This window comes from Salmo salar, chromosome ssa09, assembly GCF_905237065.1.
Source record: "Salmo salar chromosome ssa09, Ssal_v3.1, whole genome shotgun sequence".
In the NCBI taxonomy this organism is placed as follows: domain Eukaryota; kingdom Metazoa; phylum Chordata; class Actinopteri; order Salmoniformes; family Salmonidae; genus Salmo; species Salmo salar.
In genome coordinates this window covers 125,631,407-125,644,028 of record NC_059450.1, presented here as the reverse complement: position 1 = coordinate 125,644,028, position 12,622 = coordinate 125,631,407, and the positions used below count along the sequence as shown (strand labels likewise).

General features: G+C 43.4%; 1 protein-coding gene across 3 annotated transcripts; it reads right to left on the bottom strand.

Moving 5' to 3' along the window:
• Window positions 1-919: 919 nt before the first annotated feature.
• Window positions 920-12,523, bottom strand: nmd3 (NMD3 ribosome export adaptor). 3 transcript variants are annotated; one of them, XM_014214564.2, is made up of 17 exons: window positions 12,271-12,523; window positions 11,847-11,987; window positions 11,228-11,300; window positions 10,933-11,067; window positions 10,659-10,755; window positions 10,465-10,545; window positions 9,795-9,923; window positions 9,603-9,693; window positions 8,996-9,074; window positions 7,462-7,558; window positions 6,500-6,617; window positions 4,853-4,998; window positions 3,570-3,682; window positions 3,343-3,415; window positions 1,929-2,035; window positions 1,711-1,781; window positions 920-1,570 (listed from the first exon to the last, which is right to left on the bottom strand). In XM_014214564.2, exons 3-17 carry the CDS (start codon window positions 11,269-11,271, stop codon window positions 1,437-1,439), a joined length of 1,515 nt encoding a protein of 504 aa, XP_014070039.2. In that variant the 5' UTR covers window positions 11,272-11,300; window positions 11,847-11,987; window positions 12,271-12,523; the 3' UTR covers window positions 920-1,436. The 3 variants fall into 3 exon arrangements, with proteins under 3 accessions (XP_014070039.2, XP_014070038.2, XP_045580467.1); XM_014214563.2 differs by having other exon boundaries at window positions 12,155-12,477; XM_045724511.1 differs by lacking the exon at window positions 11,228-11,300 and having other exon boundaries at window positions 12,155-12,479.
• Window positions 12,524-12,622: the final 99 nt, after the last annotated feature.

The following is a 12,622-nucleotide window of genomic DNA, read 5'->3' as shown; positions in this document are numbered from 1 at the left end:
GTATTCTTGGAAGGAGAGTGAAAAGTGGACATACGAGGTCAGAAAAAAGGGGATGATAAAATGAGGGGAGGTGGGTGACAAGAACAGGTTGACAGAGACAGCATATACCGTAGGTGTGTGGAGGGGAGGTGGGTGAGAAAAGGGGGTCAGGGGGAGTGAGTGGGAGGGAAGGTAGAGAACCCCCCGCTCTACCTTATTGTCCTCCTCTGACTCGAAGGGACCTAAAGTTATTTTCCCAAGGATCTGGTTACCCCTAACAACCTGTTTAAGTTGCCAAAAAACAAGATCCCGCCTCCTCCCTCTTCAAGCAAGACTGAAGTGGCACATAACACACCTCTCTCTCCCCTAAAATATCTAAGCCCCCAAGATAACATTTCCTCTGAAGCACTCAACCTCCCCCTGCACCAACCTCTCCCCTTCAGCTCCTACTATAATTACAATGTCTACCCGGCAACAATAGAGCAGCTTGCATTGGATAACAGTCTAATAGTAGGGGACATGTGCCCACTGAGTCCGAGTCCCAAATTATTTTTGAATTGATTAATTTCTGAAGTTCAGCGATTTCATTTTTGCTTGATGATGGGGAACCAATTTCACATGACAGTAGCTCAGCATGTGAGTGGGTTTGGTTTTGTTAGGTAGAGAATCTAGATGCCCGTCTGCAGCCTATTACAAGCATACCCAATCCAGAATGCATACACGTATACCCTGGGATATCTACACATAGAACTAGCTACTCATAGAAGGTGCCCATGCATTCCCAACTGGTACATTCTACCACTTTCACCATGTGGCCAGTCTCTGCCTAAGTGTTAGGTACTCTATTGAGAGTGAGGCCCATGCTTATAGTTCAGTAACATCTTCCCCACTTCTCCAGCTCCTTAGCGAATGCTGTGCTTCCCCGAATGAAAAAGTCATATTGTAACCAGGTTATATTTTATTTGATGTACATCACCACAAACCACTGCCTCTAATATGGAGACAGGGAAGGGTCAAACAAAGGGCAGGATCCACTCAATAACTCAGCAACCTCCGAAGTGACCCTTCTGCTGCATTCTGAGTGGCTGCTGTTGGGGGGGAGACTGTAAGCAATGGTAGCTGACAGCGCGTGGCATTGCCATCCTTATTGGACTACTAATCACTCATGTTATTAGTAGGATTTTTATTGAACCTTTAACTAGGCAAGTCAGTTAATAACAAATTCTTATTTACAATGACGGCCAAACCCGGACGACGCAGGGCCAATTGTGCGCCGCCCTATGGGACTCCAAATCACAGCCGGTTGTGATACAGCCTGGATTCGAACACTGCACTGAGATGCAGTGCCTTAGACCGCTGCGCCACCCATTTGTCTAGTCAAACATCATGTTGATGTTATTAAGACCCTGATTGGTCTGAACAGTCATTATGTGGATGTAAGTAGGCCAGTGATTGGTCTATTCGGTCAGCATGTCGGCTCCCTCTCCCCCGGTGGCGTCTGTTAGGCTGAGGTCCTCCAGCATCTCCATCAGAGAGATCCGAGGGGCGCCCTCGTCATCCGTATCACTCTCCACTGGGATCTTGGACGCATCTGCAATATAAAACAAAACTTCATCATGAGGCTACAGCTAAAATGGATCAATAGAAAGCTATGGGTGACAATTGAGGAAAACATCCAGATTCTTGCAAGAAGAACTATAAAGAGAAGCAGAAAGCTGCGGTCTCACTCACCTCGGAAGATGTTGACGTTCTTTCTCAGGGCTTCGTCTTCCTCCAGGTCCTCTAGGAAGTCCTGGTATTGTCTGAAACAGGAAGACAGACACCTTTCACAACTTACAAAGTCATCACCTGGATATAGAGCATTTCCATCCTTCACTTTCTCCTCATCCCTTCCTGCTTCTCCCCCTCTACATTCCTCCTCTCTCATCAGCTCTTCCTCTCCTCCTTACCTCTCGTCTTCAGGCGCCATGCCCTCTCTATCTTTGTCCATCTCCTTCAGCTTCCAGTTCCTGCGCTTCACCCTCTTGCTGCGGTTGTAGCTCTTCTTGATCAGCACCTGCAAGTCCACAACAAACATGTTCAAATGGCTTCAATACATGCATTAATTTTGTTTTGATGTATTCTGTCCTTTGCAGTCATGTGCTGAAAGGTATGGAGTTCAGCTCTCATTTCAAAATGAAGTGAACAGTACGTGGTCAGGTGGCCAATTTTCCCATTAAAGGATTGACATTTCAACTCAATACAGCAAACAAAATCAAACTAATACCACAATGTCCACCAGGGGGCAATGTGATCTAATACAGACAGAGTGCAGTACATGGTAAAAGAGGTCTGTTTGAGGAGGGTTCTCCAACCTTTTCTAGCAGGAGCTACTTTTTTTTTTTTTAAATAAACATTGCGAGCTATAATTTATTTTATTGCTTTCCAATAGGCACATTGTTCTCTTCTACCTCATCCCAGGGTCCTTGGTGTACAAGATATGTGTTTTCTGTAAATATACCTGGTCAAATAATGGTTGATAAACAGTATTTGGCATCACAGGCCCCATAAAATTATATTTTGTATTTTCCTGAATTTTATTTTTCCTGATTTTGGATATTTTTTATGTTTTCCATTCTCAATATTACAAATATTCATAGAGAAACAACGCAAATGTATGTTCTGAGTCCATGTCCATATTTAAATCACATCAGAATAACATTTATGAGGTCTGGAAAAAGTGTGTAATTCCCCTTTAACTGAGCATCTAGCAAGAGTGGAATGTGTCGGTCTAGTGATGTTTCTGCTGATAAGCCTACTGCTGAAGCACATGCCATGGCAGAGTTTGAAAAACAATGGCCACCCAATTGAAACAAATAACCATGATTTATAGTTCTGTCAGGTAAGCCTACTTTGAGGTTAACATTTAATAGAGAAAGTTTTTGGGGAAGTCTGTCCACCCTACTGTATCAAAATGTGCACAACGTACATTATGTGGGTTTGAACCTCAAACACACAAACCAATTGAAGAAAAAAATACGTTATCATTAGCGTCGCTAACTGGCTACATACGGAGTGAGACAAATGCACGTACAAAACACACAGACGGGCAACATTGCTGGAAATTAATTGGCAGATTTTGTGTTACTTTTGGCTTTTTAAGCCAATAGTGGCTAACCAGAGGTGGGAAAATGTCAATGTGACTGATTGAATAGTAGCTGGGAGCTTTATGTTTATGACAGTTTGTGATGGAAAACTGAATGTACTTTCAGAATTGATTGGCAGCTACTCATATGTGGCTGCGAGCTACAATCTACCTGTTGGAGATCCCTGTTTTGAAGGATACATGAGTGTGTCCACACAGTAGAATGTACTGGTTCTTACCACGTCAGGAATATGACTCGGGTTCATCTTGTTCAGAAACTCGTCATTAACGTTGGAATTGGCAAAGTCAAAGCTAGAGGGAAACAAAAGTGAACAGTGAACAGCATATTTTCTCTAACTTCACAATCAAAAGAGTAAGGTATTGTTTTTATTCTCTTATACAGCAAAAAGTTAGATGAACATTTAAGAGTTTAGTAGCTGTATAGCAGCCCATGACAGTCACCTACCCCTGAACCAGGTCTCCTATGTTGAGCAGGTGGCCCAGGTGTGTGCGACAGTGGTACTGCTGAGCCGTGTCCATCTCGGAGGTCTTCTGCACCCACACCTCAGCCAGGGTGTGCTGGAAACACACAAATCAGAACACATACACACCACACACAAGATTTAGCCTAGCACCAAAATTACTTCTACTCCTTTCCACTAAACGGATGAAGTGTGTTTAGTTGTCCTTAGATGGGGGAGGGGACGTTATCGTACCGTAGCAAACCAATTTCCTGTTTCATTTTACAGAAACACTTCCATGTATTGTGGAGGGTTTTTCTCTAATCTGATGTGCAGCTTCAGGAATAATGTAATGGTTACCCATTGACATTTCTTCCAAGAAAAGAGAAATATTCCCCATAATTCAATCTGCTTAAAAACGCTGTCATTAAAGCCACAAACACACCAAAGCCCCGCAGTCAAGCGGTCTCGCCAACACACACATGGAGTGAGGGAAGTTGCACGCATGAATACACACAGTGGTGTAAAGTACTTGAGTAAAAGTACTTTAAAGTACTACTTAATTAAGTCGCATTTTGGGATATCTGTACTTTACTATTTATATTTTTGACAACATTTACTTCACTACATTCCTAAAGAAAATATTATACTTTTTACTCCATACATTTTCCCTGACACCCAAAAGTACTCATTACATTTTGAATGCTTAAAATGGTCCAATTCACACACTAATCAAGAGAACATCCCTGGTCATCCCTACTGCCTCTGATCTGGCAGACTAACTAAACACAAATGCATCTTTTGTAAATAATGTGTTGGAGTGTGCCCCTGGCTATCCGTAAATTTTGAAAACAAGAAAATGGTGCTGTCTGCTTTGCTTAATATAAGGGACTTCAAGAGATTTATACTTTTACTTTTGATACTTAAGGATATTTAAAACCAAATACTTTTAGACTTTTAGTCAAGTAGTATTTTACTGGCTGACTTTCACTTTTATTTGAGTAAATGTCTATTAAAAAAGGTATCTATACTTTTATTCAAGTATGACAATTGGTGGGCCTCCTGAGTAGCGGAATGGTCTAAGGCTGTCATTAGAGAACCTGGTTCGAGTCCAGGCTCTGTCACAGCCGGCCGCGACCGGGAGACCCATGGGGCGGCACACAATTGGCCCAGCATCGTCCGGGTTAGGGGAGGGTTTGGCCGGCGCAGGGATGTTCCTGTCCCATCGCGCACTAGCGACGGGACAGCCCAATTCCAAATCACCGCCCATTTCCCTCAGAACTCCTACCTTATTTGACCTTATGCCTGCTCCCGCCCCCAGCTTCTGGTTCCTGATGATGTCAGTATCCATGACGATGAACTCCTCCAGTTGCCGTGGGCTAACGAGGCTGTTGAAAGGGTTGCGCCAGTATGTGCCCCCGTCCACCTCAGCGACTGTTGGGTCAGACAGGAGAAATAGAATTAGATGTTTATCTCTATGGACAGTCCAGAGTTTCAATTTTCACTGCTCAAAACACCAATAATTTCCTACACTCACATACACATGCTTGTGTACGCATGCAAGATAAATTGATTTATTTGAACTTCACTCCCTCTTGCAGTCGAGTGATTTGGCTAGCATGGATCATTGTTCTGCCCAGAGGCTGGGGTTGAGACTGGAGCAAAAATAGCCTTTCTTTGAACACTAATTAAAAACGTGTGCCCTGCCTTTCAAAATATCCAAATTAAACACAGTGGGAATTTTTTTTACACGCACAGCACACAGGCAGTAGTGACAACAAATGAGTGTGTCATGTGTGGAATGCCCTGATTAGACACAGAGGGAAGCTGTTGAAAGTGAGGGGAGGGTGATGAGCATGTGGTGAACAGACACACTGTAAACGATACTGGGTTCAGTTCGGTACAAAAGACTTAAATCAAGTGGAATATAATCACATTCCATCAGTCTAATCAAAAACTGATGCTAAAAATTTGGAACAGATGGTAAACTGTTGATGCTTTATCACACAAGCACAAACTCATGCACACACACACACACACATCCAATCGCCTTGAAACATTGACTTGTCAACACATCAGCAATAGATCAATCAAAGAAGCAAAGCATATCTGTAAAATAAATGTTTCAGTAGCCAGAAAATCATGTGTTGAAACAGCCTCTGTCCCCTGGCAGCTAGGGGCCGACAGTAAAGGTGGTGCTGGTGTGTACTGTACTCACTCTGCAGGGTGTTGGGGACGATGAGGTGGTGCTGGTGTGTACTGTACTCACTCTGCAGGTTGTTGGGGACGATGAGGTGGTGCTGGTGTGTACTGTACTCACTCTGCAGGGTGTTGGGGACGATGAGGTGGTGCTGGTGTGTACTGTACTCACTCTGCAGGGTGTTGGGGACGATGAGGTGGTGCTGGTGTGTACTGTACTCACTCTGCAGGGTGTTGGGGACGATGAGGTGGTGCTGGTGTGTACTGTACTCACTCTGCAGGGTGTTGGGGACGATGAGGTGGTGCTGGTGTGTACTGTACTCACTCTGCAGGGTGTTGGGGACGATGAGGTGGTGCTGGTGTGTACTGTACTCACTCTGCAGGGTGTTGGGGACGATGAGGTGGATGGTGTGTACTGTACTCACTCTGCAGGGTGTTGGGGACGATGAGGTGGATGGTGTGTACTGTACTCACTCTGCAGGGTGTTGGGGACGATGAGGTGGATGGTGTGTACTGTACTCACTCTGCAGGGTGTTGGGGTTGATGAGGTGGATGGTGTGTACTGTACTCACTCTGCAGGGTGTTGGGGTTCATGAGGTGGATGGTGCTGTGTGTACTGTACTCACTCTGCAGGGTGTTGTGGTCAATGAGGTGGATGGTAATGGTGTGTACTGTACTCACTCTGCAGGGTGTTGTGGTCAATGAGGTGGATGGTAATGGTGTGTACTGTACTCACTCTGCAGGGTGTTGGGGTCGATGAGGTGGATGGTGCTGGTGACTCGGGCGCACACACACACCTGGCCCATGTTCCCCAGGCTCTGAGCCAGACGCGGCGACAAACACACCACGTTGTCCTGGGCAATGAGACAAAACATACCAGGGGTCAGACTGAGGTCAGGTCAGAGAGAACTTTGGAACCTCTACCCAATGCCAACCTTCCCACCGGATTATTCCCCAGAGAAACGCACAGTAAACTGTAGTACAGCAGAAATTAACATTCAACTCTGGATTAGGCTACACCTTCATGAACAATCTGAATAACAGAGGCTGTCATTGCCAGTTTGGTTATACAAGGGGTCGGCTATGTTCTCTTTGTTTCCTCAGCGTGATTACAATTTGTCTCACAATGCAAAAGAAAATAACATGCTGATTAGGAACGCATTTCATTGATCTTGAAAAAGTTAAGTCATATCTGTTTACTGAATGAGACAGTGCTGCAATGCTTCATTCAGTCATTGGATAGAAATGCATAAAAACACATGGATAGAATTGGATATCAACAAAATTCACTCTTCACATGTATGATCAGAAGCCAAGCATCGATACGTGTGTACTCAGTCTACATGTTAGAACCTATGAGTAGATGAATCTACTACATGAATCCAACAGAAGAGCATTAACAAGAATCATTCACTCAACAAAAACGTTTGAGTAAAGACTTAGACACACCCAGATTGATTCAAATGTAGTTTCCATTGGACAGCTCAAAAGCATCTTTTAAAACATCACAGTTCTATCCAAGGGAAGCTGTGTCTGTTATGATAAGAACGGGGAATCGGTATAGTTCTGCCCAGGCCTGTTTGGATCTGAGCATTTGAGTATAGGTGGGCTCTGTTCACCTATTCAACCAATGTTCAGCCCCTTGAGATACATGTAGAGCATTTGACCGTCAATATTTTTGAGGAAGATGCTGTATACCTTGCAAACAGGAACAATCTCAATGGAGTAGGTGCTCTTGTAGTTGAATGTGTTCGAGTGGATGTCGTGGGAGATGAGGCGCTGGGAGGTCTTCGACCTAAACAAGACAGGGTGACAAAGAAACCATAAAGAATATATCTCGTCAGAGAGAAAATAAGCAACATTCTCAAGCATCTCCATGCAAAGCCAAAGATATATATACAGTACCAGTCAAAAGTTTGGACACCTGCTCATTCAAGGTTTTTTTTTAATTTTTACTATTTTCTACAATGTAGAATAATAGTGAAAACATCAACACTATGAAATAACACACATGGAATCATGCTGTAATCAAAAAAGTGTTAAACAAATCAAAATATATTTTAGGTTCTTCAAAGTAGCCACCCTTTGCCTTGATGACAGCATTGCACACTCGGCATTCTCTCAACCAGCTTCATGAGGAATGCTTTTCCAACAGTCTTGAATAAACTGACAGTGTCACCACACCATCTCCTCCTCCATGCTTCACTGTGGAAACCACACATGCGGAGATCATCCGTTCACCTACTCTGCATCTCACAAAGACATGGCGGTTGGAACCAAAAATCTCAAATTTGGACTCATCAGACCAAAGGACAGATTTCCACCGGTCTAATGTCCATGGCTCGTGTCTCTTGGCCCAAGCAAGTTTCTTCTTCTTATTGGTGTCCTTTAGCAGTGGTTTCTTTGCAGCAATTCGACCATGAAGGCCTGATCCACGCAGTCTCCTCTGAACAGTTGATGTTCAGATGTGTCTGTTACTTGAACTCTGTGAAGCATTTATTTGAGCTGCAATCTGAGGTGCAGTTAACTAATGAACTTATCCTCTGCAGCAGAAGTAAGTCTGGGTCTTCCTTTCCTGTGGCGGTCTTCATGAGAGCCAGTTTCATCATAGCGCTTGATGGTTTTTGCAACTGCACTTGAAGAAACTTTCAAAGTTCTTGACATTTTCCGCATTGACTGACCTTCATGTCACAAATTAACAAGGCACACTTGTTAATTGAAATGCATTCCAGGTGACTACCTCATGAAGCTGGTTGAGAGAATGCCAAGAGTGTGCAAAGCTGTTATCAAGGTAAAGGGTGGCTACTTTGAAGAATCTTAAATATAAAATATATTTTGATTTGTTTATCACTTTTTTAGTTACTACATGATGTGTTATTTCATAGTTTTGATGTCTTCACTATTATTCTACAATATAGAAAATAGTTTAAAAAAAAAACCTGGAATGAGTAGGTGTGTCCAAACATAAGTGTATAGACATTGAATAACCGTAGCACTAGCCACACAGACTGCACTTACTGTGGTTAGTGTGGTCTAGCTCATCACTGTTCAATTCATCATTAACATGTTTCAACACCAAATGAACATTGCATGGGCATTATACAATAACCATGAAGGCGCCATCCAGAGTAGGATGATGTCACCCCTAGACACTGACCTCAGGTCAGATTGTTCTGTCACTACAGGGAAACCTCTACCTGTAGTGGAGGGACTCTGGTGAACTGGTTCCTACCTGCAGGGGACTGTGCATTGGAGGAAATCCACCATCTTCTGAGCATGCTGCTTGGTGGCATAGTAGAAATCAATACCCTCTGGAAGAGGAGAAAGATTAAAAACCAATCAGTCTTCAATCGATAAATCAATCACAGGCACGCACACACAGCACACGTAAGCTCCGTCATCACCATTCCAACACTTAACAAACCAGTCTCAGTAATATCGCCCAGATGGGCACCGCGGGGGGAAATATGGCCACCACATGTTGAAACCTCAAGGCTTTTAACTCCGGCTAGAGAGGGAGGTCATTTATATTGAACTGTCAAAGGGCAGCTTTTCCCTTACAATCTGGTCCAACCACACTGGGCGCTGGTTCTGAAATATCTCTCTCTACACATTGTGTGTGTGTGACTGAAAATAGGACCGAGTCCAAAAGCATTGTTGGCATGGTAAATGGAATGCTCAGTGCTATGATCCGACCACAGTGATTCTAAACACATGGCCATGTCATTCTAAAGCCCAGGATAGGAAAGCTTTTAGAAAATCATCAATAGCAATGGTCTGGTGTCTCTTCCTGGATGAAACCCCCCACTTTAGAGCAGTATATTCTATCCCAAACCCACCATGGATCTCCTTGATGTTCAGTGCGTTCTGATGGAGTTTGTGCTTGAGAATGAGCTGCTCCAGGTAGTAGAAGGTCTTCTTGTGAGAAGTCTAAAAAGGAACAGCCCAATATTAGGTTACCAACACAACATGTTAAAAATTATTGTTGTGGTGAGCAACATGAATAATATAATTCTAATCATCAGTGGTACCTTCTGTCTGACTTGTACCACAGAGTTCCAGAAGTCCTTGGCCTCGACACGGTGGCAGTCATCACACATCTGGCCCTGGATGACAAACTCCACCACAAACACCTGCTGCAGGATGGCTCCGTTCATCACCTGGACAGGACAGACCAAACTACCATCAACCACTATTCTCTTATATGACTGACTCAGAACATAGTTTACGACTAATGCGACACACCAGGTAAACACTTTTTTTTTTTTTAAATACAGAACTGGGCTAGAAAGCTGTGACCCACCAGCGGATCATTACCCACCCATCATTTGGGAAACACTGATGTGTAAGACTTTATTCATCAGGGTTTGGTTCTGCTATTTCTGGTGACTAAAGGGCATCTAGATTCAAGATAACTGGTCACACAAAACCTCCTACACTCCAGACTAAGGCCTGGGCCCTGAGGAGCTCAGATTCCTCTGAAAGGTCATGAAGTTAAGATGACAGCCACTGGCTAATCTTCACCCAATCACTGTGCTCTGAAACTACAAAGTCAGCCCTTTACCCCTTTACTGTCACCTGGATTAAATAATGACAACATAGAAGTCAGCGGTGGGACACGTCCACCTGATCTGGATCCTAATCCACACTAATCTATCCTATTAAATATCACACTCTGACGCCTCTTATTTCTCCTCTCACCTCTTTCTGTATGGTCACCTTCAACTTGATCCGCTTGGAGTGGGGTTCCGTCCACAGGAATCCAGCATCGATCAGACGCACCTGGATTAGGAGGTCACATGAGTTTCTGAGGTGAATGGCTACAGCCCTGTTGAACATTTTGAACAAGTGCATGTTTGAATGTAAATAGAGCAGAGTAGGGAAGGGATACTCACTTTGGTCATGTTGCCCTTCAGTTTTTTAAGGCAGAGGGCGAGCAGTTCCCTGGACTCCAGAGCACACTGCACCCAGGAGGCTGGAGGCTGCAAGTACCTGCATGGAAGAGAAAGAGGTGCAATCAATCCATCTGAACTAATGTTGGAGCCTTGGTAAGATCCCACAGTTTACTGACTAATGAAGCTTTGGTCAGTAAGAGCACAAGACAGGGATTTAAACATCTTAGCTGTGGCACTAAATTTGACAGGCTTGTGATGGTGGTCTGGGCAGTACCGTTCACACTGCTTGCAGAAGTTCAGGTTGACTTGTTTGGGGATTCCCTCGGAGATGTCCACTGTGGTCCTGAGGCAGGACACACACATGTTGGCTGGGTTTGGGGGGATAGGGATGCCACAGGTGCAGCAGAGGCTAAGGAGAGAAACCATTCCTTAATTAGTACTGTGTACCAGCTGATACCTTTGAAAAAGTTATGAATGTACACATTCACACTGACGGTAAAGGATAATTATTTGTAGCCTGTAGGAGGCTGATCATATATATATATATATATATATATATATATACTTACATGTTACCCTGGCTGCTTGTAGCAGGAGCTTGCATGTACTCCATTATAATTGGTGTGGGTGTTGTAGTGAGATCTAGATAAATGACAGATCAGATTGATGTTATGAATCAGATAAATCTTTACTTTTTAGATGATATACAAAAAAGTAATGATGTTAGCATACAACACATCCACATGGGTAATGTGTATTGATTATGGTCAATACATGGTAGCCAGCTAACGTTATCTAGTGCACTAACTTCCCTGGTAATGTTTTTCCCCCACACATGACACTTAGCTACAATTCTATGATATCTCTCAGGTAGTTAACCATTTATCACAATGTCACAACTCATCTGACAAACCCCTTTTTGCTGCCAGTTGTCGTTAGCTATGTATACAATTGGATTAACTTCACCAAACGGCAACCAGTAACCGTTAGATAGAAAAAGGCAGATTTAAATGGCCGGTAACTTTACTTGCTAGCCAGCCTTAGCCTAGCTAACAGGGAACAGCTTTCCTTCTAACTAATTTGCGATGATCGTGACAGTTTTGTCATTACATAGGAGGCGCCGTGTTAAAAGGTTTCGGGGAGGGGGCTTAGTGCCATTTAATGAGACAACTGATAAACAACACATACTTGCAGAATGTTTTTCCAAGCCACGTTGCGGACCTCCACGTTTCACCAGCACAAACTGGAAAGGAGGAGCAGGGTGATGACGACACACCGCTTTCTCGTGGAAAAGGACCCAGTCCCCTCTCGTTTGCCTGAGTGCAGTAGCTTCAGAAACCATTCAAATTAAATACAGACAGAATAAACTACACTACCGGTATATGGACGTTATGATATGATTGACAAATGTTGCAATAATCAAATTCATTATTGTTGATATACATTGGGCAAGAAGGCAAGAAGGCATTTTAAAAATATAAGGTAAATGAATTTACCGAAAGATCGATTTATCGAACCAAAGGCATTATCATTATCTATACCTTCCTCCTCTATCTTTCCTCGTCGCCATTATTAAAACAACAACAAACAAAAGTAGAATTTTACAAAGTACCTTATCCATAGAGTTTCTAAACCTTTGCCTTATCTGTTTTATAAGCGAACTGGGGTCATGTCTAGATGGGATACAGTTTTTGTCCAATTGACGTCAAAAATATATATTTTTGGTGTATTTTAGCTTACTCGAACGCTTTTGCTGACCTTAACCCAATTCTCATAAAACCTGTCATATTCATTCTCCTAACCTACTGCGTAAATTCTCCTAACATGCTTCGACCGAAAAGTCAATTTTCACCACAGCTCTATCCCTTAGTAGACAAACCCCTGGTCTGGTCCTCGGGGCTTGCCGTAACATATATAAACAGGTGGGCTCAGATTAAAACAATCCGCCGTGGGGGGTGGGTGCA

Coding starts and splice junctions, on each gene's coding strand:
- nmd3 (XM_014214564.2), bottom strand. CDS start 11,271: ATGGAGTACATGCAAGCTCCTGCTACAAGCAGCCAGGGTAACAT. Junction 10,546..10,658: donor TGAAGGGCAACATGACCAAA/GTGAGTATCCCT, acceptor CTCCTAATCCAG/GTGCGTCTGATCGATGCTGG. Junction 3,683..4,852: donor CAGGCATAAGGTCAAATAAG/GTAGGAGTTCTG, acceptor GTGTGTTTCCAG/CACACCCTGGCTGAGGTGTG.